The sequence below is a fragment of the Ailuropoda melanoleuca genome, chromosome 8, assembly GCF_002007445.2.
Source record: "Ailuropoda melanoleuca isolate Jingjing chromosome 8, ASM200744v2, whole genome shotgun sequence".
Lineage (NCBI taxonomy): Eukaryota > Metazoa > Chordata > Mammalia > Carnivora > Ursidae > Ailuropoda > Ailuropoda melanoleuca.
Window position 1 is genome coordinate 100787777 of NC_048225.1, and position 17202 is coordinate 100804978.

Genomic DNA, 17202 nt, shown 5'->3' on the forward strand with positions numbered 1-17202 from the left:
GAAGAGGAGGGTGGGAGGAAGAGCGGCAGGCGGGGCATTCACTCCGGGCCAGGCAGGGGGGCATGAAGGGAGAGCAGGGAGGAGGAGTAAAATAATCTCATACCGTTGAGAAGCAGCTCAGACCGAAGTGGAGAAAGAGAGGAAAGAGGGGAGAATGACAGAGGAGGTGGGAGGGGAGGGTCAGGGCAGGGTGGTGGCTCGGCCCTTTATGGCCAGGACTCGGCGAGGAAGGCAGGGGGTGAGTCCGGGGACGTAATTCCACACCTTTACCCGGCAGTCGCTGTTGGGGGAGAGAGGCAGAGAGGAAGAGAGGAGAGGCAGGAGGAGATGGGGAGGGAAAGAGGGGAGAGAAGGGATACCGTCGGACGTGAAGGAAAAAGAAGAGACCCCTCTGAGGAGCTCCCCTATGGGACAGAGGCCTGGGCATCCCCTGGATGGGGGTAAAGACAGCCAGGGTGGGGGCTGCTGTGGGAGGGGCAGGAAAGGCTTGCAGACAAGTGGGTGAGTCCTGACCAGGGGCCCAGCACCTTCCTGCTCCCCTGCCCCTGGAGGGCGCTCCTGGAGGGCTAGCACAGGCTAGCGGGCGCCGTGGGGTCCGCTCCATGAACCGAGCCTGTTGGGACAATAGCAGGGGCCCTGAGGCCCCCTAGCCTGCCCTGCCCACACCAGGGAGAGGGGCAGGGAACACACGCAGACCTCTTCACCTGGCACCCACCTGGAAGCAGTGAAGATGTGCTTGGCGTTGGTGCAGATGGCATTGATGGGGCTGTCATGGCCCCTGATCTCGCCAATGGGCGTGAAGTTATCCACGTTCCAGACCTTGATGACACCCGCACGGCAGGCGCTCAGCAGCATGGGGCGGCCCGGGACAAAGGCCAGGGCACACACCCAGTCCTTGTGTGCATTGGGGATTTGCTGTGGGAGGGGCAGAGCTAGTGAGGCCTGGGGGCAGTGCTGACGGGGGGGGGGGGAAAGCCAGCAGAGCGGGGAGAAGCTGGCAGGGGACACTGCGCACGTGAAGGACAGCTACCGGGCTCCCCGGACAGGCAGGCTAGCAGCACTGTCCAGGAGGCGGGTGGGGCGGGCCCATGCTGGGGACTGCAGGGGCCCAGAGATCGGTCCTTTGGCCCCGTCACTCCGAGGCAAACCTAAGATTGTGCACTGGTGGCGAACCCTTCAGGCCTCCCAGGGGGAAACGCTTCAGGAAAGGGAACAGTGAGCAGCTGAGCTTTCGAGTCAAACCTAGGGGCTGAGAGCAGTCCCTTTCCTGAAAGCAGCTGCATGGGGGAGAGTACAGGGGAGGCCGCAGGGGAGGGGAGTGGAAGCAAAGGGGAAGAGGGTGGAGAATAGGCAGGCTGGGGGAGCTCTGGCCCAAGACCTGAGGTCCCCAAGGCCCTGCCTGGACTGGGGAATGGCCTCACCCTAGCCCACCGCTCCCCTTCTGCCCACAGCACCTGGATGAGCTCCTGCTGCTCCAGGTCCCACTTCTTGATACCATTATCCCGGGAGCCGCTGAACAGGACATCTCCCTGGATGGCAAGACACTCGATGCCATCATAGTGTGGGGGTTCAAAGTTGTGGGTGGGGCCAATGGTGCCTGTCACACACTCACCCAACTCGAACATCTGTGGGAGGAAAGACAGATAGGGAGAGCCCGAGGGAGAAGGAGGGAGCTCCAGGGCCGCCCACCCACTCTCACACAGCACTGTGGTCCCCAGGAGCCGACAGACCCGGTGGCCTGACCCGGTGTGGTAGCCACGGCCCTGGGGGAGAGGAGCTTCCCCAGCAGGATAGGGCTCCCAGAGGGGCACTGCTCCTTCCAGGGACAGAGGAGTCTGAAGGCTTGGGTCCTGACCCTTCCTAAGGGGACTGGGGCAGACTGGCTTTAGAAGTTAACGCAGGGGGTGACCCCACAGCTGGACATGCAGCTCCTACAGAGAAAGGTGGGTTTGGGAAGCGAATCTCCTTTTCAGTTTCTTTTATTTTAAAATAAATATAACATTACTTGTACTTGAAATAAAAATATCATCACACCAACCACCCTCTGTTTCTCTACTTCCCAGTTTCTCACTGTGTACACGTGGTTTGCAATGACATAATCCGGGAGCAAACAAAATTCGTGTCGTTTGCTACCCTTTGTGCTCTGTTCGCATGTTCGCAGTTCAGTAGATGCTGAGCCTTTCAGTGGGTTTGACGTGACTAACTGACGTGACCGCTATTCCACCCTTAGACATTTAGGTCATTTTCATTTCTGCCCCATTGACAAAATTCCACTGCAATCTACTTTCTGCACACACCTCCTTGCCTCTCTGGGATGATTTCTTCTGCATAAGTCCCTAGAAGTTTCAGCATTTCTCATGAGGGCTCCCAAGGCCCCAGAGGGAAGGGGTGGGGGAGGGCAGGAGAAATGCAGAGAATGCCCCGCACCCCCCACCCCCTGCACCAGGCCCAAGAGGGAGGCCTTCTCAGGTACCTTAACGTAGTGGTCTTTGGAGCCAGTCACTACCAGGTCGTGCTGGCTGGCAGTCTGGGTGACTGTCAGGCACATCACAGGGCCGATGTGGCCAGTCAGCTTGCCAACCGGCTGGAACCTGTGGTGGGGAGAGGCCCGGCCGGTGGGGGGACACGGATCAGGGGGAACCCTGGCTTGTGAGGGCCGGTGGGGGAGGTCCGCCCTGGAATGAATGGGTCCGGCTGGGGCACTCTCCCTCCCTCAACACAAGACCAAGAACCTAGACATCAGCGGCCCGGTGTCCCAGGGGCCTTAGAGGACAAGGGTCCAAGCTCTGGGGTATGGGACCCAAGCCCAACAGGAGGCAGAAATGGGGCAGCGCGGGGTTCTGCCAGCCCTAACGGGTGGTGCCCACAGCGGAGACCCGCAGACCCCCCGCAGCCCTCCGGGGCGCCCCACGCATCCCCCACCTGCTGAGCTCCCAGACGCGGACGGCGTTGCCCGAGGCGGCATACAGCATGGTGCCTGAAGGGCTGAGGGCGATCTGGTTGATCTGGTGCTCCCCCTGAGCACTGGTGATAGCGCGGGTGGACGCCGCGGCACAGGCGTCCCCGGAGGTCACCTGGCCCGAGGACCTGCCGCAAGCAAGGAAGGCAAGGTCAGAGGTCAAAGGAGTCCATCCACACAGGCCAGGAGAGCAATCAAACCTCACTCAGACCAGGCCTGATACCCCGGTTCTTCCAGGAAGCCTTCCCTGACTGATGAACAGAGGGGAGCAAAGCTCCTCCTGGAAGTTTCTGGTCTGCTGAGGGAGAGACCAAGGGTGACAGTGCCAGCCCATGGCCAGCAGAAAAGTCCCTGACCCTGAGCTGGGCTTGTGGAAACCAGTTAGTCTCTCTGAGTCCCAGTTTCCTCCTCTGTAGACAGAGGTGGTAATACTCATTCGGTTTACTCTCCTCCTCTTGTTTTTTAAAAATTGAAGACTAGTTTTTTAGAGCAGTGTAGGGTCACAGCAAAACCGAAGGGATGGTTTCCCCTATGGCCCTGCCCCACGCACGCACAGCCTCCCCCACCGTCACCAACCCCACCAGAGGGGGCGTTTGGCACAGCTGGCAAGCCCACCCGGTCGCAGCATCATCACCGTGGGCCGCAGGTGACAGGAGGGCTCACTCGCGCCATACACTCTGTCAGTGTGGACAAACGCATAGTTACAGGCTCCGAGGGGTTTCACTGCCCTCAAAATCCCCTGTGTTTACTCTTGCTTAAGGATCATGTTAAGGAACAGACGACGGCTTATAATGGACACATCAGGACAAAGCATAGCTTCTGCTAGGAAATGGTTTCATTCTGCAGTGGCCCTTGTCCCACTTCTGTCTCCCACATGTCTGTCTGCCTGAGACCATCAGGGTCAGGGATGAGAACCGGCTCAGGTGGCCCATTTATGCAGAGTCTGCCGTCACCTGCTGGCCCCACGCTGGTTCCCAGCTCCCCTTTCGGACTCATGGAGGATACCCAGCACAGCCCAAGGCCTGGGAGGCTGAGATGAAGCAGGGGGGCCAAGCAAGCCAAAGGCTCACCCAAGCTGCTGCCCCGGACACTGTCCCTCAGCCCAGAGATCCCACCTTGTCCATCAGAGTCAGGTTGAGTCCCATAAGGGCCTCTGTGCCTGTGTAGCCGGACCGGGGTGTACTGAGTGGGTGACCTGGGTTGGGCATTGGTACCCAGCCCACCACCACGAGCCAGCTCGGGAGTACGTACGTGAGGGTCCGAATGCACTTGGCCGAGTCGCGGATGTCCCACACCTTGATGTAGGAGGTAGACACGGAGAACACAAGCCCGGAGTGGCTACAGTATTTGATGGATACCACGTTGTTGGGGTGGCCCTTCAGCGCCGCGATCTCCTGGCCCGTGACCAGGTTCCACATCTTACAGCTGCGGTCTGCGAGGGACAGGGCGAGAACCACAGGGAGGGCGGATGACGGTTAGCAGGGGCTAGGTAATGCACGCTCTGCCTACACAGAGGCTGTGGCGGTTGGGGGAGATGGTCCAGAGACATCTAGGGGGAGGGGCCCTGGGTCTGAGGGAGAGAAAGATCCGCTCGACCGTGCTCACATGGCGTGGGTGTGCACAGAGATCTCAAGAGAGGAGTCAGTCAGAACTCGGGGCCAGGCTTTCTCAAGCAAGCTGCAGACACCAGGGTCCCATGTGTGTTGCCAAGGTGCCCTGGGCTAAAATGAAATTCTTCAGCTTTTGGTGTCTGTTCCTACCATTGCTAATAGCTGACAAAAGTAATGAACAAATGGCAGGCCCATCTTATGGGGAAAACTTAGAATCAATCAATCACACCCAGATTGACCACCCGGCCCCCTCCCTCCAGGCAAATAAAGGTATTAATTGTCTTTCTAGCAGCATGTCTACTGCAGAGCTGTCCTTTCTGCTGGGAAAATTTTTCTGATTTTGTTGCTGAGATTAAATAATCATGACTTTGTGGGGTCCTGCTGCCAAGATCATAGGGATTTCTCAGATGGAAGGGCTGGGGTAGATGTCGGGAGAGAGTAGTCGTGTTGGGGGGCTGGGATGAGCAGACAAGGTGGGGCACCTGAGAAGCTTCCTGGAGTTTCTGAGAGAGGTTTGGAAGGAAGTGCTGGATGGAGCCACCAGGGTCAGCTATGAGGAAAGACTTGGTCAGGCGCACCCAAGATGGGGAGTCTTGGGCCAAGGCAAGAAACATGAGACAAGGAGTGGGCAAGGCGACCCCACATCCTCAACTCGTGGGGGCTCTGTGTTTTCGTCTTCACAGCCCACTCTGGCATGAAGCAGGGATGGGTGAGACCCTACCCTTACCTGGCCAGTCTGGGTTCTACCCACCTTTAGATCCTGTAAACAGCAGCTCGTCTGTGGCGTCCAGGCAAAGGATGGGCTTGGTGTGGCCCTCGGCCATGGAGACGCACTGCAGCGGGGCCGTCCTCGCACCCTTGGCTCCTCCAACAGGGGTGATGACGCCCCTTCCCAGGAGAGAGGGAGAAAGGGAGCACCTGTCAGCCAGGGAGCCTGAGGCCAGGTTGAGTGAGGTACACAGGTAAGAGGGGGACAGAACCGACAGGGGACTAAGGCCTAACGAAGGAGACTCCGGAGACTCCAGTCAAATGCCATCGATGTCTGAGAGCTGGGAATAGGCTGTGCAGGTGGGGAGGGCCTGTCTGTACAAGGACCTGTCAGTCACCACTCTGAGCATGCGTGAGGGAGCAAGCCATGGGCTGGGCACCGCCAGAGGGAGGAGACAGGGGGCCCTGCCCTGGGGAGGAGGGAGTTCCCATCTGATGGCTGCCTGAGCCGGATCCTGAGACCTAAATGCACCCAGGCCCCAGCTAGGCAGGGCAGAGGCCTGAGGGCTGGCCAGGCTCCTGCAGCTCCCAGGGTTCCTCCACGCTGCTGCGGTTAACCCTGGGTGAGGCGAGGGGGGCACCAGGGGACGATGCTCAGGCTGTCAGCCTCCCAGCACCTCAGTGCCAGTACATCCATCTGTTGGTGACTTCTTCTGGGGCTGGCCCCTCCCAAGCAGAGACACACACACACTCCCACCCACCCATGAGCCCCTTTTGGGCCTGCACGGTCAGACCTGTGACTGTCCCTTACAAAGGCCTAAATCCCTTTAGGGGTACCCAGCACAGCTCTGAGTTCGGGATGTCCAGGGTCCCCTGGAGAACGAGGCCATATGCACCTGGGGAAACACCTCCTCGCTTCCCATGAATCCTCTGGGAGGGAGAATGAGGCTTGTCCTCAGCGAGCAGGACAATTTTGTTACGCTGGCCTCCTGGAGGTTCTGGGGAATGATCTTTACTCAGTGAGGGTCTTTTGGAATGAGGCCCTGGCTGAATTATGTGCAGGTCTGAAAATATGTTCTAGTTCTTTCCGAAAGAGAATGCTGTTCCTGACAGGGATGCTGTGGCCTACGGTCTGCTGAAATGACCAATGTCCTATCCACAGTGCCTCTCACAGCCCCCACAGACGCAGCCAGGCCCCCCTGCAAGGACAGCAGTCAGACAGGGCCAGCTGCCAGCTAGATGTCACACACAAGTGACCTGCCCCCAAGCTGCCCCAGCTCCCGGCTTCCGACATGGGTTTGGGCCCAGCTGTGTGGCTGCAGAAAGAGCCCAGACTGCTACGGAAAGCGTATCACCAGGATAACCCTCCCACTGAGAGAGGCTGGGAGGCTGGTGAGCTTCTGGTCGTGGCAAAGCCTTGCGCCCCACAGGCAGGTTTGCAAGAACGTCAGGAGCCAGGCCAGGAGGCGCGGCGAGCAGTGGGCACTCTGGGCGAGCTGGGGGGAGCACTGAGCCCAGCGCTGACCATTTGCCCGTCAGGAGCTCAGGCCCACCAGGTCCCGGGACATGCGCTGCCCTGTGGGGTGCTGTGCTGGGGTGGCTGGGGAAACTGTCCTCTGGTTATCCCAAAAGCTGGGAAGGGAGGAGGTCTCCTGGCACTCCTGGACCACGGGCCGGGAGATGCGGCAGCAGGACTTGCCCCCTCAGTGCTCCTCTCAGAGGAGCTGGAAAGCACACCTCATCCCTCCCCAGCAAAAGCTGAGCAAGTCACAAGGAGGCTGGGGACAGCTGGGCCCCACAGGCCACTGGGCTATCCGCACCCCTGCCCCTCCCCCCAACCCCTCAGCAGAGCTCAGTCCCAGCCCCGGCACCCCCTCCCCAGACTCCCATGCTCTCCCCCTCCCTGCCCAGGTGACAAGAAGAGAACAGCGCCTGTGGCAAGCCACTGTGCCCCCCTCCCCAAGCCCCCAGCTCCAGCCGGGCCTGGCCAGGGTGAGGCCACGCAGCAGCCCTGAGAGGGAGGAACCACGGGGGTGGGGGTGGGGGGCAGGCCAGGGAGGAGGGCCGCATGCTGAGGACTGGGTGTGCAGGCAGGAGGGGCGGTGCAGCAAGAAGCAGAGAGGGGAGAGTAGAGAGTGAGAGCTGGGGAGCCAACACGGGAGACATTCTGTGTGTACCTCAGGACCTCCGACAAAGAGGAGTCGCTGTCATCAGACCTGGGGAGGGCAGAAAATTAGCTGGATTAGGGGAGAGAGGAACACACACAAAGGGATGGCGGAGGCAGCGGCAGCGCGGGAGGTCAGAGGGCAGGTTATTCTCTTCAAGGGCAGCGGGGAGAGGCAGAGGGTCAGGGCGCTAAGGGACAGCAGGAGAGGAGGTGGGGAGAGGCGGGCTGCCAGGGGTCCCTTGGCTACCAGGGTAGGAGTGAGGGGAGGACAATGGGAGATGTGGGAGTGCCAGCCCCACACTCTGGAGAGACGTCTCAGTTCGTGGGCCATTTGCTGGTTCCAAGCCCCTGGCTGCCCCATCGTACGAGCTGGGGGCACCCTGCCCTACCCCAGCAATGCTCCTACGTGCCTGAGGCCAAAGGAAGCCATGCCTGCTCCCACCCCTCCCTGGGAGCTGGCTTCTTCCAGCAATTCCTCAGGGACTTACTTACTGACAAAGCCAACTGTCCCCAGGAAGCCCACTGGGCTATACCTAGAAGGTGAGCCTGTACCACACATAGACCCCAAGACCCGGCCCATGGATAGGATCAAGGTCTGTAAGACCACCGGGCTGGAAGGGCCAGGGTCCCACCTCAACGCTTCTGGAAAAGGGACCTATTGATTGCAAAGGTATGGTGGGCGGGCGGCACCCTGGTTGGCGTGGTCCAGGTTTGGTCCACGCCTGCCGAAATGGGAACTGAGCCAAGATGGGTCTGGGGAAGGAGCAGTATTTTGATACAGCAGTATTTGGCCTGGATGTCAGGTGCCAGGTGCAAGAACTAGCACTTTCTAGCCTGGGCTCCCCGGAACAACAGCACTGCACCTCCCTCTGCCAGGGTAGAGAAGCTTTTAGGGAGCCAAGAGAGGAGCCCTCTCAGAGACTGCAGAGAGTGGGAGAGGGCCAGAGTGGGGTCCAGAGTGTAGGGAGCACGGAGAGGAGCACACGGAGGCTAGGATCTCCCTTCTCCCAAGGCCGAGTCCCACTGTTAGGAGCATGTCAGAAGCCCCGGGCTCTGGGCCCAAGTCCTCCGCTTTCTAGGTGAATGTCCTTGGGCCTCTTTAAGCCTCATTTCCTCTTCTGTAAAATAGGGAAGACAGTTCTCATGGCTGATATGCCGTCCACACAAATCACACACAGGAAAGCAGGTGCACAGCGAAGTGCCGTCTGGACACACGGGACTACCCCGAAGTCCTGCCGTACTCTCCGGAGTCACAGCGGCCCACGGGGGCTGTATTTACAGCGGGGATGAACCTGCCGCGTGAAGGCAATAGGGGGTTCCCTTCTGCGGGGATGAAAGGGCCCCTGGGGCCTCGTCTGAGCCTGCGCGGCAGGGAGGGAGTGGCTGCAGTTCAAGGAAGGGGCCTCAGAGTAGAACCCAAGAGTCAAAGCAGCAGCAGAGAAGATTCAAGGCGCAGCTGTGGGGGGTCCCTGTGGGGGCCTGACCTGCATGCACATCCCCACCTGCCTGCTCGCCATCCCCGTGGCTTGCTTCTTGCCCTCTCCTGAGGCCCCAGCAGGCTGGGGGGAAAGGAAGGGTCCGCGGTTGGAACAGAAAGGGCAGAGATGCCCGAAGAGGAGCTGTGGAGCCTCATGTCTCGGAGGGGCTAGGACAGCGTGGTTAGGGGCCGCCCGGCTGCCCGGGCCCCGCCTGCGGCAAGGGTCAGCCCCATTCATCCGCGCCCTCCCTGGCTCTTACTTGTCCAGTGCTGAGCCTTGGCTCTGATTACTGGTGAGACGAGAGAAGACGTTCCGGTCGTTGCGGGGCCGAGTAGGAGGGGATGAGGGGGGCGTGAATCCCACATCCGTGGACCTGGCGAGTGGGGACAGAGCAGCACCGGTCAGCGAGCACACCCCCGGCCCATAGGCTCACACCGCGCGGCGCTTCCAGCAACACCTCTGTCTGGGTGGGGAGACCCGCGGGGCAGGGCCCAGATTCAGCGCCCAGCTGCTGTTCAGAGGCAGCCCACCATCATTACTCACGGATGCCATACCTGGAATTCACCTGCTCGTTACAGTGTATTAACAATTGCAAGTTAACTCTCACAGGGCTTTGGGGGCCATTCCCAGAGCAGCGGAAAATTCAAGTCCCCAAACGCACATGTTCCCAGCAGAGGTCAAACGAGGGCACCCTCTGCCTGCCTGCTTTCATGCTGTCACCAAGAGGCCTTTCTGTGAGCTATTCAGGGCCATGTTTTTTGCATTTTTGTGCTTTTTGTTGGTGATTCACTGTTTAAAACGCCCCCAAAGCATAGTGCCGAAGGGCTGTCTGGCACGTGTCTAAGCACATGAAGGCTGTGCTGTGTCTCATGGAGAAAATACGTGTGTTAGAGAAGCTTCGTTCAGGGGTGAGTTACAATGCTGCTGGCTACAAGTTCAATGTTAATGAATCAACAATAGATATTGACTAAGGTGCCTTTAAACAGAACACACATAAAGCAAAGTTCTGTACTGATTGGCTGATAAAATATCGTGACCAGAAGCTCTCAAGAACCCAACCCCGGATATCCCCAGGAGCAGTGGTTCCGTATTCGCTAATTCAGTGTTCACGGTGACTTGACGTTAAGTACTGTGAATACTGAGGACTGACTGTAACATCAGGGAAGAGTCGAGAAGTCTTCATCGCACCACCCCATTCCAATAGCACAACAATCCTCTCTTTGGAAAGTTGTCAGGTTTGGCCTAAATCCTCCCTTCCTTTGAAGGGTCTTCACGAGTTCAGCCTAAGTCCCTCAGACTGCAGCTGAAGTGTGTTCTCTCAGTTCATGGGCGAAGTGACGGTCTGCAAGGCCCCAAGTGTACAGATATCCACGCAACTCCTCCCACCAAAGGCCCCCACCGCCAGCCACCAGCAGGGGCATGTGCCCAGGCTTTGGACAGGAGGGAAGGCTGGGAGCCTGAGCAAGTCCTCCCGCCTCCTGCCAGGTGGGAAGAGGTCATCTTGACCCCTGCCCTCCTACTACTTAGCTGAATGGCTGGAGAAAGCCATCGAACCTCTCTGAAAATTAAGTGCATGGACCAGATGACCGTACGAGGCATCTGGCGATCTGCAGAATCTCTGTGGGTCCCGGTCCTATGTGTAGCTGACCAATTAGACACTTGTCCACCGTTCTGCAATCGGCTCCTGGTTTTTCTTTAAACGTCTACACTCCTCTCACATGATAAGACCTTAGAAAGGGCCGAGGCCTCCCAAGGACCCCCGGTCATGAACTGAAGCACATCAGTACAATGACTATAAAGCCACCAACGCTGAGCCTGCATCAGCCAACAGTTTGGCAGCGGGATGAGCCATCCCGTTCAAGGTGCTTATGGAGATTATGTTTCCGGAGTCCATGCCTGACGGGATGGGGAAGGGACCACTGCGGGAAGCGGAATGATTTAGTGAGACTGGCCCAGATTAAAGTAGGCACGGTGGCCTCCAGAGCAGAACATCACGGCGACTCATGCACCCCAGGACGGCCGCGACTCTGGTGTAGGTTCTGAAACATGCTCTCACCTAATGGGCTGCCCCCGGTCATACGACTTCCTTCGGGTCAGAGGGGATGTCTCCGTGGCTCGAGACTGCCGGGGGCTAGAACAGAAGGGTCCCATGAGGCCCAGACCGAACTCCCTGCCCACCCTGACCCATACCCCCGGCTCCCCTCCTTACAAAGTGCTTCCTCTGGTGGGCAGGCTGATGGTGCGCGAGACCTTGTCCCGGTGGTAGGGGTCTCGGACGGAGAAGCCCACTCCGTCCTCTTTGATCTCAACAAGGGAGGCCAGGGACTTGGTAATGTTCTTGGTGGAGATATCCAGTGGGGGACCCAGGCACTCGGCGGACACGGCCTTCATTTGGGCAGACAGCTTGGGCTCACCCTGGGAATGGAAGGACTGGGGTGAACCAACTTGCCCCAACATAAAGGGGGGCAGGAGAATTCTAATGAAGGAAGTAATGCCTCTTGGCCTACGGTAGAACTACTGATGGAAGTCCCAGGTGAGGAGCACCCCAGGACCCTCTCTCAGGGCTTTGAGAGAAGCCCAAGCAACCACAAGGGTTTACTGCCCTTATTCAGACTCTGCACACGCAGAACGCCCACACTGACCTCTTTGCTGGTCACCACCTAATCAGTTTATCCCCAAACCATGCACAATTCACTGTTCCCAGTATGCAGTTCCCCCCGCACCCTTCTCTGTTGAATAAATCCTGCTTCTCAGTTCAGACTAATAACTGACCCCTTGTTGGCAGGTGAACTGACTTGACTCCCACACTGCTGAATCAGTAATCTGCATGCAGCATAACTAGAGGTCTAGCCTTAGTCTTTGACTCAGAGCATGAGCCAGAGTCTTAGGTGGGGAATGGGGAGATTTCTGAAAGCAGGGCCTCTGGCTCCGCTGACATCACTAGGCAGGGACTCAAGCCATTTCTCCCACCTTCTACCCACCTCAAAAAGAACGGGTTGTAACTGGTTATATATCTGGGCACCTCCCAATTTCCAACCAGGGCACCTCCATCCCAGCTGGAGGCCATACTGGGTCAGGGCTGGGGGTTGAGGTGGAGACCAGGCTGTGGGGAGACCGCCCTGCTGCAGCCTACTGTCTGCCTTCCCGTGGCGCTCACCTTGAACTTGAAGTCATCATGGCTGGTGGAACCTTTCATGGTGAACGACTGGGAGAAGCTAAGGAAGAAGCAGAGGGAGTTCAGGATCCTGAGAACCTATGCTCTGGCTCTCGGAGCCTTAGACCCGTGGGTCCCAAAGAGCCGCCAAATCTAGGCTTAGCCCCAGGACCCTTTGGCAACCCGCCACCCCCAGCCCCAGGTTCATGCTGTGAGCCGACCTCTCACTCTTGACTTGGAAACTCACCTCCCCTCAGAGAACTCTGAGACCTCCTCATCCGTGCTGGCATAGCCATTCTCTGTGGGAGGAGGAGAGAGGAGGGTTGAGAGGCCCCAACAGACACAGGGGAGAGGGCTTGGCCTCCCTCCCACATGTCATCCCCTGCCATCAGACTGGGGCTCCTGAGGGAGTTCTGGGGAGATGAGGGTCCCCCCAGGAGCTGGAGCTAGGGAGCGCTGGGAGAATCTTGAGGCCTTTGCCCACGGCCACCATACCCTGCTGCACATTATAGATGAGGGCCTGCAGCTCGGGGTGTGCCTCCGCCTTCTCTCGCAGGGCGTCCAGCAGCAGGTGGTTCTGAGAGGAGCCTGCTATGTCTGTCTGCCTCAGCCGTCCCTCCAGCAGCCGGATCTGGGCCTCCTTCTGCGCCACTTGTAGCCCCTGCGGGCAGGGAGTCAGGCGTGCGGTTACGCTCCCCAGCCTGGGATTGTGGGCACCCTCCTCACCATCCCCACACCACCTGCTCCCGAGACACCATGGGGGGTGCCCCTCCCCGACATCCCCCTCGGACCCGCCCCAGAGCTGGGCTGACTCCCCGACATCCCCCTCGGACCCACCCCAGAGCTGGGCTGACTCCCCGACATCCCCCTCGGACCCGCCCCAGAGCTGGGCTAACTCCCCAACATCACCCTCGCAGCTGCCCCAGACCAGAGATGCATCCCTCCACCCTCTTTAACTTTCCTCATGTCCACATGGTAGTGGAGATTGCCTTAGGCTACACTTCCTTGTTATGGGCTGGACTGCGTCCCCGCCCTCCCAAATTCCTATGCTGACACTCTAACCCCCAGTACCTCAGAACATGACTGTATTTGGAGATAGGGTCTTGAAAGAGGTAAGTATGTTAAAATGGGGTTTTTAGGGTGGGCCCTAATCCAATACCACTGGTGGCCTTAGAGGAAGTTAGGACACAGGCACACACGGAGGGAACACAGCACGAAGCGAGAGGGCAGTCCGTTACAAACCAAGGAGAAAGGCCTCGGAAGCCACCGATCCTGCCAACACCCCTAATCTTGGACTTCTAGCTCCAGAACTGAGAAAATCAATCTCTGCTGTTTAGACCCCTGGTCTGTGGGGCTTTGTCACTCAGCGCTAGCAGACTCACACAGTCCCCCGTACCACGGAGCAGAGCCGGAGCTTCCTGCAGACGGGGTGAGCTCCCCACCCCCTTACCAGTTACTCTGCGTGCGTACTATGGGGTGCCTGTCCCCAAAAGCCACAGGCCCCGGGGGAAGGAGGCACGTCCTCTGGCCAGCTCTCTGTCAGGGAGAGCGGACAGGAGCACAGTACCTGCCCCGGGACATCTGATGTTCCAGTACAAACCCCTCAGGAATGAGGGGAATATGGTCTGTCTGTTTCCCGCTGCCCCAGCCCCAACATACACACTTCTGCCAGCAGACTTGAGCCCTGCCGTGGACGGGCCTGGACCAGACATGCTGGGGCACTTCTAATGGAGGCCCTGCTATGTGAGAGGCGTCGTGCCAAGCCCCTGGCACGCATCATCTTGTGAAAACCACACAGCAAGCAAGGAGCTTGGTATTGTCATTGCCCCTGCTTCAGAGCTTCGGAATCAGAAGCTCGCAGGTGAAGCAGCTTGCTCTAGCCTGTAAGTGATGCCGGTCAGGAGCCAGGCCTGTGTGCTTCCCTACGAGGGGAGATTACCGAGGTGCCTGTGACTGCAGGGCCCACCCCCACCCAGGAGGTGAGCTGCTAGCCCACCTTGTCGATGGATGCCTTGAGGAAGTTGTCCAGCAGGAGGCGGGCTTCAGCCAGGGAGCAGGAGCTGATGACCACTGATGTGTCCGTGGAGTCCAGCTCCTCCTAGGATGGAGAGGCAGAGACAGACCCCTTGTCACTGAGGCTGCCCCCAACACCCCTGCATCCCTCCTGCCTCTGTCTAGCCCGGGCCAGGCCCCATGGGCACCTTGGTCTCCTCCAGCTGCACGATGGTGGCCTGGCAGTCGGTGATGCTGTCGTTGATATAGTCAATGTTGGCCGCCAGCACCTCGATCTCCTCGGCCAGCTCCTGCAGCCCCTTCTCCTCCTCGGGGCTCTCAGCCTGCAGCCGCTCCCGCTTCCTCCGCAGCGCCTCCTGCAGGAGGAACAGCTCCTCCCTTTTCTGCAGGGAGGGTGAGGGAGAAGCCTCAGGTTGCTGTCCAGCCCTGCCCACCCTTCCCCTCAGACCGGGCCCCTGGGTCCCCCTGCACCTCTGGATTCCAGAGCAGGCACAAGGAGCAGGGGGAAAGGGGCTGAGGAGGTCTGATGAGGCAGAGACGTCAGAAGTGCAGAGGACAGGCAGAGGGGAGATGGAAAGGAAGCAGAGGCAGGAGCCCCGGGCTCCTTGTGGCCTGGCCCACCTTGATGAGCCGTTCCATGTCGGCCTCTAGGTTGACAATGGTCATCCTCTGCATGACGATGTCAATGATCCTCCGTTCCAGGGACTGCCACTTGAGCCTCGCAGCCTTACTGAAGCTCTGGCTGGCCCCCTTCTTCTGGAACTTCTTTCTGGGAGACAGATGCAAAGGGAATTGGTTGGGAACACTCCCTTTTTTAAACCTTTTTTCTCAGGTTTTCTGTATATATTTGGTCACTAAACACTGTTAATAATATGTTCTTTTGAGGAAAAATGCATTTTTAAAATCATTTTGTTGTATTTTTATTTTTTTCAGCATAATGACTATACTCTTTAATCCCCATTCCCTATTTCCCCATCCCCCCACCCACCTGGGTAGAAGCACTCTCAACCTCTGGAACTCCATCGACACCCCCAGAGCCCCCAACCCCAGAGCTGACAGCCACGGACACCCATCACAGGACCCCCACTTCCCCTGGGCTCGCCTTTCCCTGGTCCTGCCCCCAGACTTGCACCCCCTCTGCCCACACCGGCCAGGGGACCACCGGTCCGCCTCACCTGGCAGGGCGGGTGCCATTGACAGCAGGCGCTGGGTGGTCCCCCAAAAAGTGGTTGATTTTGCGGTTCCACTGGCGCACGATGCTGGAGACAGAGCGGGCCCCCGATTCAGCCTCTGAGGACGTGGTGCTGGCTGACACCTCAGCCCCTGAGTCCAGCATAGGTGGCTTCAGTCCTGCACGCCCTGCCACCCGCTCAGACATGGGCTTGGCCAGGCGCCTCAGTGCGGACACCTGGGGCCGAGAAAAGAGGAACCCAGTGAGCAGGGGGCCCTGGAACCTGTGAAAAGGCCCAAACTGGGGGGTGCCAGATGGGGCAAACACAGGGGCTGCTCCAGTTTCTATTCATTTATTTTTTTTTTAATTTTAAAAAAGCTTTTATTTATTTAATTATGAGAGAGCAAGCGAGAGAGGGCACAAGCAGGGGGAGCAAAGCAGAGGGAGAAGCAGATTCCCTGCTGAGCAAGGAGCCCCATGCGGGGCTCAGTCCAAGGACCCTGGGACCATGACCTGAGCCGAAGGCAGACGTTTAACTGACTGAGTCACCCAGGCATCCCGAGACTTCTATCTTTTTAATTAAGGTCTCGGGCCGCTGGGATCAGAGCCTGCAGCCCTGCCTTCAAGCCTCGGCCCTCTTGTCGAGAAAGGCCCTGTGACGGGCCTCACGCAGGCTCTGCTGCACTGTGTGTGTTGAGTGACAGGGACAGCCAGAGCCACCGGCAGGACGTGGTCCCTCCCGACTCTGGAAGAACTCAGGAGAAGGGGAGCAGAGCTTTGTTCACCTCCTGGGTTTTCCTCCTCAGGACCATCTCCTGCTGCCGCTTCTGGGACTCCAGTGCTCGGATCTGAAACTGTGGGTGAAAGAAGGGGGTTGGGGTCCGCACTTAGGCCCCACGGCCCGGTCTGCCCAGCACTGTCGGCAGAAGCCTGGCTTTTGGGCAGATTCTCAAGCAGCCCAAACTTATTGATAAGATGGGACCCCAAGTTTGGCTCCTCTTCCCAGAGGTCACAGTGCAGACCGCTCTCTTGGTGCAGGGAATTCCCTCCACCTCTCGTCTACACCACGGCAGGGAACCCGGGAACAGCGGGCTCAGGGCAGCAGCTGCACAGTCCCAGCTCTGACTTGCTGGGGACCCTGGGCAAGGGCCTGCCTTCTCTGGGGCTCGAGTCTCCCCGCCTCACCCAGCACTAGAGGGGGTAGACCAGAAGCCCGCGTGTTTGTGCCCTCCCGTGCCAGGCTGTGCCCTGCTGCAAGTGTGACTGTTACTGCTTAGGGTCATGGGAGCCGAGGGGCAGCCAGGCACACGGGGCAGCTGGCGGTCCCCAAGGCCTGCCCCTCACCTCCTGTCGCCGCTGCTCCTTCTTGAGCTGGGCGATCTCCCGGTTCCTCTTAGTCTCCACCAGCCGCCGTCGCTGCTGCTCCTCACGCATCTGCTTCATCAGCGCCACCTGGACGGGCAGGGGTGGTGGGGGCGAGGCAGGGCTGGGCAGTGGGCCCCCCGCCCCGGGAGGGCCTGGCTCTGAGGATGCTGGGCAGGGGTGGTAGCCTGCCAGGCAGCACTGGCTTGGGGCTCAGGGGTCTGGAGCAAGGGGTCCGCTCCTACTCCTCCGTGGGAGTTGGAGCGCCCACCATCTGGGCAACCTGCCGGGAGGAGGGGCCTTACTGCCAGCCCAGCTGTGCGGTGTAACCACTCTGCAACGTTTAACCCTGCTCCCCACTTTTCGGATGTCACGGCCCCAGGCAGCCCCTTCCCCAAGCCACCATCCTGGGTCTGGCCATTCGAGGACCAGCCCAGGGTTGCTGGAGGCAGGTTACCCCCCCAGGTGGAGCACTTTCCTCTCGCCCATGGACAGCTGAGCAGGAGACAGGGCTGAGATGAGGGTCCAAGCCGCATTCCAGGGCCAGGCTCACACTGACAACCATAAGAGCCACCACATT

The 17202-nt window shown here is 59.1% G+C and overlaps 1 protein-coding gene across 4 annotated transcripts in view; it reads right to left on the reverse strand.

Moving 5' to 3' along the window:
• KIF21B (kinesin family member 21B) overlaps window positions 1-17202 on the reverse strand; it is a 48470-nt gene that overhangs the window by 4384 nt on the left and 26884 nt on the right. Inside the window, exons 16-35 of one of the 4 annotated variants that reach the window (XM_034667003.1) lie at window positions 16605-16712; window positions 16046-16114; window positions 15265-15497; window positions 14711-14858; window positions 14278-14472; window positions 14073-14174; window positions 12572-12737; window positions 12324-12375; window positions 12080-12137; window positions 11132-11337; window positions 10979-11053; window positions 9182-9295; window positions 7455-7493; window positions 5321-5457; window positions 4211-4391; window positions 2923-3087; window positions 2474-2591; window positions 1455-1625; window positions 716-915; window positions 104-280 (exon numbers count right to left, since the gene is read on the reverse strand). In XM_034667003.1, coding sequence (XP_034522894.1) covers window positions 181-280; window positions 716-915; window positions 1455-1625; window positions 2474-2591; window positions 2923-3087; window positions 4211-4391; window positions 5321-5457; window positions 7455-7493; window positions 9182-9295; window positions 10979-11053; window positions 11132-11337; window positions 12080-12137; window positions 12324-12375; window positions 12572-12737; window positions 14073-14174; window positions 14278-14472; window positions 14711-14858; window positions 15265-15497; window positions 16046-16114; window positions 16605-16712 — 2637 coding nt within the window. In that variant the 3' untranslated portion in view covers window positions 104-180. The remainder of the gene's footprint in view (window positions 1-103; window positions 281-715; window positions 916-1454; window positions 1626-2473; window positions 2592-2922; window positions 3088-4210; window positions 4392-5320; window positions 5458-7454; window positions 7494-9181; window positions 9296-10978; window positions 11054-11131; window positions 11338-12079; window positions 12138-12323; window positions 12376-12571; window positions 12738-14072; window positions 14175-14277; window positions 14473-14710; window positions 14859-15264; window positions 15498-16045; window positions 16115-16604; window positions 16713-17202) is intronic. The other 3 variants (XM_034667004.1, XM_034667005.1, XM_034667006.1) reach the window with 3 other exon arrangements.